Below are 6460 nucleotides of genomic sequence, written 5' to 3'. Positions count from 1 at the left end.
CCCTATAACTACTATCATCTGATTTTTGGGTATATCATGTTTGGGCGCAGATTCAAACAAATATTGCGATGCCTGTGCGTATCTGAGTTAAATGCATCAAGAAAAGAAAAAATCGTAAGGTTCATAGATGCTATTACCACTATTACTAAGAAATTCCGTGATTGCTATAAGCCTATTAAAGAACTCTCTTTGGATGACTTTTGATTCGCGAGCGTTTATCATTTCGCCAGTATATCAGGTCTAAGAAGGCGCGTTATGGGCTAAAGTTCTACGAGTTGACTACTTCTGATGGTTTCGTCCTCAATATTTTCATGTATACAGGAAATGAAAAAGGGAAAAAGACTGAAAAATTTGTCACGTGTCCGATGTTTTTTTTTTTGATGTTTGCAATGTGCAAAAAATGTTATCGGTCTTCGATTTACTATAATAAATATTTAAAATAACACAAGAGTATAATTTTGATTATTTCCTTTTTTTCTTACGAATATTTAGATGTTTGCAAAGGGCTAGTCGTCAAATCTCTTCGTTATAATTGCCGTATAATAACGTTATTGTTGAATGTACTTTTGAAACATGAATATAATCGGCCGCAACGTACATAAACGTCCAAGTCATAAGGCGTTGTAACCTTGTGCGAACAAATACGTTAGTAACATGTTACGGAACGTTTATAAACGTTAACGTCATACAACGTTGAGTACTTATATATGAACATGCATCCATGGCATAAGGCGGAACGTTTATAGACGTTGACGTTATTAAACGTTGGTCACTCAAGCATAAAGTATGTTTTCATCAAATGTGACGGAACGTTAATAGACGTTGACGTGATCAGACGTTGTTTCCTTATTTATAAGCAGAAATCGGTGACATATGGCTGAACGTTTGTAGACGTAGACGTCATTGAACGTTTGTGTCACGTTTCAAAAGATCATTTCACAACTTAAAAGCAGTACGTATATTAACGTCGGTTTATTTTGTATGGGAAAATACTGTGCACTCCAAGTACTATTGGTGAAGTGGGGTGCTCGCGCGAAAGTGTTAACTATACAAATAAATTCTAACAGTTTTACGAAGGTTGTTTTCTCAGCAATATTAATAATTATAATATCATTTTAACTGAAAATTGGTATAAATATAAGATTAAAGTGTATAAAAGTCAAGATCCATGGGCACCAGATTGTAACATGTTTACAAGTCGATGGATGGCTGTGTATCAGATGTGCCTGCGGTATTGTGAGGTGATGGACGAAAGATGATTGTGATCTGTTTTTTCTATTGTTTAATTCTAATTTATATCCTGAATTGTACAGTGCTTTGGTTACGAATGTAATGCTGTAGGTAGGTATATTATGTTTCAAAGAAATAAAATAAACTGTTATTAGGACCATGGTTTTCATAAAAGGTTGCGAGATTACGAGCAATGATTGTATCTAAATTGGATTGTTTACATATTTTTTTTTTATTGAACTCCATTTAAGCATGTTAGCATAGAAATTCTAATATATGTAGGACTGAATTAAAAGAGGTATTTTGTTTTTTACTGCTGTTTATTCTTAATTTTGGTTACCAGTATAGAAGAATTATGTTAGTATATTACCCAGATCTCTAGGTAAATCACTAGCCTCTTAAACCATCGCAATTTCAGCCAACACTTCTCCCACAGCGATCTCCACGGACGGAGCCATGCCTTTCTTATGGATTTCCACCTTGAAGCATTTGGCCCACTCGAGCACCTTCACGCACTGGTCGTCATTAGGCTGGATACTGTTGCCGCAATCATGGATTATGGTAACTAGGTCCATGGCTAGCTCCTCATCTGAAATAGAAATACTCTGAGAAATACAGTGTATTTACCTCAGCTATTGGTCTATGAAAAACCTCATGAAGGGAGACCTACCTCTGTCACTCAAACGTAGGTACGCTCATGGACATGTGCATACTTCCAGACCTCACTTACGGTGCTCAGACTTGGTCTTTGACAGAAGCTCAGAAGTCCAAACTCGGGGTTTGCCAGAGAGCTATGGAGCGCAGAATATTAGGTGTTAAACTAAGGGATCGCATCCGGAACACCACGCTGCGCTCTAAAACTCAGATTATAGATGTAGCTCCAAAAGCGGCCAAGCTAAAGTGGGACTGGGCTGGGCATGTCTGCCGCATGCCGAATGACTTGTGGGCCAAGATAACTACGGATTGGGTGCCCCACGAGTCAAACCGGGGATCTGGCAGACCGCGTCGGCGATGGCGGGATAACTTAGACTCCTTTTTGAGGGACTGGCTGGTCGTAGCTCAAAACCGGGATGAGTGGAAGAAGAGGGGGGAGGCCTTTGCCCAGCAGTGGGACACAATAGGCTCGATATAATAATAATAACATAATAATAATAAAATGGAGACAGAAGAAACAGCCTCTCACGTGGTGCTGGAATGCAGCGGAGTGACTCCATACAGGGCTAAACATCTCGGATCTCCGAGAGACCTCCCCGAGGTCCTACTCAACATTAAAGGTTTGATAGGATTCCTCGAGGAGCTGGGTTGGCAGGACTAGCCCACCCCCAACATATCACGCAAAATAGGCGCAAGTCGTCTCAGTACTCAGTAAATAATACGATATAACTTTTTTTTAACGGCTTGCCAACACTAACATCGCGTGACACGTCCGCCTTGCTCGAGGTCCGTCATCGACTGACTCCGTCGCCTTCCTTCTAAATACTCGTCAAGCCAATGATTTGAGTCCAAGACTGGGGTTTAGGATACCGAATGTTCGCCAAATTATTAGTGTTATGTATATGTACCTGCCCCATGTTTCATAGCAAACTCCTTTGTGTTGCCATGATGCAGTTCCAAGTCAGGGTCCACTATCTCCAGTTTTTTGGACAAGCACAGGATAGCGCAGCCCGTGAGGCGGCTCGTGAGCGCGTAGTCTTCCTTCCAGAAGTGTATGAAGTCAGCGGTGATGGTGTCCGGCAGGCCTTCCTGAGGGTTAAAAGTAGAATGGATGGACAGCAATGCGTACGGCCACAGACTTGCTGAACCATCTACGGTTGAAGCTAATTGTAAAGTAAACCTTATATGGCTGATCAATTAAAGTCCGTGCCTGTACCAATCAGTCCATACTGGAGGAGCTCCTCCAGTACATATTGTTGAGAACCGGTCTTTTATGCGTAGGGCTGATTAATATATATGTATATATTTCTATTGTATATTTGCTTTATATTTTTCTACTTCTTTCCAATTATTAGTGTATTTCCCCCATTCCTTTTTATTTTTATCCTATAAATTATATTTATGTATTTATATCCTTTGTCTTTCTGGTCAAGTTGTACATTTTGTTGCATTTGTCACCCTTTGGAAGAGATCCCTCAAAGGGATAAGTTCGCCTTCGTACTTCTTACTAATTGTATGTTACTATTAATATGTATTTTTGTACAATAAAAAGTTTACTACTACTACTATACTTACATACCAGAACCAAATACTTACATACTTCAGACATCTCTCATGTCGCTCCCCGGATAGCCTGGAGAGAGTTATTATGACGTGCAAAGTTGAAGGCACGAGACCTTTAAATTCGCCACCGTTTTCTACTGACAAAGTGGCTGTGCCAGAGTATATTTTAATCTAAACAGATTAAGTGCTTGTTGCTTTTAAAATTGGGATAACAACTTTCTTAACTCAATATGTATTAGATAATTGATGGAATATTAGGTTTCAACTGAACTAATTTCAATAAAACTGACTAATATTAAATAATGTCTCACGTGGAAAGAATGAGTGAAAGAAGGTTAACAAAGAGAGTGTATAAGGGAGAAGTAGAAGAGGGAGCTGGAAGGGGTAGACCTCGGCGGACTTTCTCTGATCAAATCGGGAAAATTCTGAAGAAAGGCCAGGTCAAGAGCACCCTAAACCGACGAGCGTGTATGAGGAATGTCATGAAAGTGAAGAAAGCGAAAGAGGTATGTCAGGATCGTAGCAAGTAGAAATCCGTGGTCTCTGCCTACCCCTTCAGGAAATAGGCGTGATTACCTATATAATCACGCTTACATATGTATGTATGTATGTATGTCTCACTCTAGTCCGGGCCGGGACCGGGCCAGACCTTCCGGCGCTTTGTATTCTATGGAAAGCACCACGTGATCACCGATCAGCCAGCACAAAAATGACGTGTCGGACGCCTCGGCCCAGGTCCGGGCCGGTCTAGCGTGAGCCATCCATCACTCACCTCTTTCTTACATTCATCCAACGCCTTCACAAAGTTGGTTGACATGTCGGTTAGCACTTGTTCAGAGGAGTCCACGAGTTTGCCTAAACTCAGGCATATGAACGCCAGGAGCAAAACTTCTTTTTGGTTACACATCTGAGTGAATATAAAATAATGTTACGTTACCTACATGCCAATTCCAATTAATGTGGTACTGATAAATAACCGGCTAAGTGCGAGTCGGACTGGCACAGGAATGGTTCCGTACCATTATCTATAAAAAAAACGGTCACCCATCCAAGTACTGACCCCGCCCGACGTTGCTTAACTTCGGTGATTGGATGAGAAGCTGAGAACCTCGAGATTGGGAAAAATTATTTATTTTATTCTGTTTTTAGTATTTGTTGTTATAGCGGCAACAGAAATACATAATCTGTAGAAATTTCAACTGGCTAACTATCACGGTTCATGAGATACAGCCTGGTGACAGACGGACGGACGGACAGCGGAGTCTCAGTAATAGGGTCCCGTTTGACCCTTTGGGTACGGAACCCTAAAAATGAATCTGACACCAATATTAAATAGTTCCAATCTTAAATCAAAAACGTCATTTCTGACACTGATAGATCAGTAGGTATCAGGGGGTTGTCGTTGAGATTCAAGATGGCGAAGACGTCTTGAGAATATATTTTTGTGTTTTGCTCATTATTGTTGTTTAATGTGTAATATTGATAGCTTATTATGCAGTGAACTATAGTGGAAGTGTGCAGCTAATGAAAAACTAATCTTGAAACGCGTTTAACCATGTTTTAATCAACACCCGGCAATCCATCGTGGCTTTTAGTAACGTCCAGCTATCTCTTTACTAAAAGCAACTACCGAACAACGTCATGCTCTACGAGCACACTTAAAAGTAACTATTGTACCCTATTGTAAATTTATTCAATAGCGAAACGTGACTTACGCGTTTGCGTTAAGCCTCGTTTTGTATGGGATTTTGAGTTTCCAAAACGTCCCGGTTGGCGCGCTGCTTCTAAATCCCATACAAAATGACACTTAACGCAAACGCGTACGTCACGTTACGCTATCGAATAAATGTACACTAGGAGTTCTAAACGACGATACTTGACATTCGCAAAATCATCATAGATTTGATGGAGGCCGTATTTTAAAAGAAGATATCAGTATCATATTGGAATGAGATTTAATAACCAAAACACGAATTGGCCTGTTAGATACACAAAACCTTAACAAATTATACACCTAAACCTTTCTTTAAAACCACTCTACTGATACTTATCAATAGAGTGGTTTTTAAGAAAGGTTTCACCTGAAAACCGCATGAAAATCCGTTAAGTAGTTTTTGAGTTTGTCGCGAAAATACCGACATACCGACAGACAAATGCAGCGGGGGAATAGGTTTTATAAAATATAGTGATTTTAACTCAATCAAGCATTTTTAACTTTGGCCTCTTCTACACGATGGCACAGCGTAGGCCAGTCTAAGGGACGCAGCTATGCGGTGGAATGAGATTGCAATAGCATTTGCTCCCTCTAACGCATAAATGCGTCCCTTGGACTGGCCTACGCTGGGCCATCGCGTAGAGGCGCCATTATATGTGACCGGCTGACGGCCGACAAAACTTCCTACTTCGATAAAGATACAAGCAAATCTCGTCCTTATGGCAAGCGACAAAGTGGGAAGTTTAGTCGGCCGCGGTCGTTATTATTTGAAAAATTAGAACTTGAACAAACTAAAACCAGAAAACATGTTTTTAATAAAAAACACTTTACCTTAGTTGTGTTTGAAATGTTCAATGAATACCAAGAAACTGACACTGAGGAAATGATGCCAAGTAATTTATATATGAATACTCAGTGGTTTTAATAGTCAGTTTGTCTGTCTAATTGTCTAATAAGTAAACATTTGCTGAGGCTAATTTACTGTTAATTGGCAAGCTGTTTTAATTGGCTTGATTATTGGTTCAGTGGGCATGACATAAAACTGTAAATATACTCCAACACGTGAGATATAATGTATAATATTGTTGATAAATCAAATTTGTTTCACAAGGGTCTAAAGTTTTTGTTTAACCGCTCGTTCATACCCGAACAACCGAAAGGTTCCAAAATTGAAAAGTGAAATCTTGAGCGTTGCGAGGCTTTCAAGGCAAGAACGTTTAACAAATTTTGCCAGCGACTGCAGCACAAAAATTTTACCACGAAGAAAATACAAACTGTAAAACATCAAACCAAATCCAA

At 39.9% G+C, this 6460-nt stretch overlaps 1 protein-coding gene across 1 annotated transcript; it reads right to left on the bottom strand.

The window, feature by feature from the left end:
* Nucleotides 1-1531: 1531 nt before the first annotated feature.
* LOC133533675 (pheromone-binding protein 1-like) lies at nucleotides 1532-6094 on the bottom strand. Its single transcript, XM_061872699.1, has 4 exons — nucleotides 5993-6094; nucleotides 4220-4354; nucleotides 2793-2973; nucleotides 1532-1819 (listed from the first exon to the last, which is right to left on the bottom strand). The coding sequence occupies exons 2-4, from the start codon at nucleotides 4352-4354 to the stop codon at nucleotides 1629-1631; spliced, it is 507 nt and encodes a 168-aa protein (XP_061728683.1). The 5' UTR covers nucleotides 5993-6094; the 3' UTR covers nucleotides 1532-1628.
* Between the last annotated feature and the right edge of the window lie 366 nt (nucleotides 6095-6460).

The sequence above is a fragment of the Cydia pomonella genome, unplaced genomic scaffold (genome assembly GCF_033807575.1).
Source record: "Cydia pomonella isolate Wapato2018A unplaced genomic scaffold, ilCydPomo1 PGA_scaffold_198, whole genome shotgun sequence".
Classification (NCBI taxonomy): domain Eukaryota; kingdom Metazoa; phylum Arthropoda; class Insecta; order Lepidoptera; family Tortricidae; genus Cydia; species Cydia pomonella.
This window is presented reverse-complemented; position numbering and strand designations above follow the sequence as displayed.

Excerpts from the sequence above, each read along its gene's own strand:
- LOC133533675 (XM_061872699.1), bottom strand. The coding sequence starts at position 4,354 with ATGTGTAACCAAAAAGAAGTTTTGCTCCTGGCGTTCATATGCCTGAGT. Across the intron at positions 2,974-4,219 it reads TGGATGAATGTAAGAAAGAG|GAAGGCCTGCCGGACACCAT; the intron begins GTGAGTGATGGA and ends TTTAACCCTCAG. Across the intron at positions 1,820-2,792 it reads TGCTATGAAACATGGGGCAG|ATGAGGAGCTAGCCATGGAC; the intron begins GTACATATACAT and ends TTTCTATTTCAG.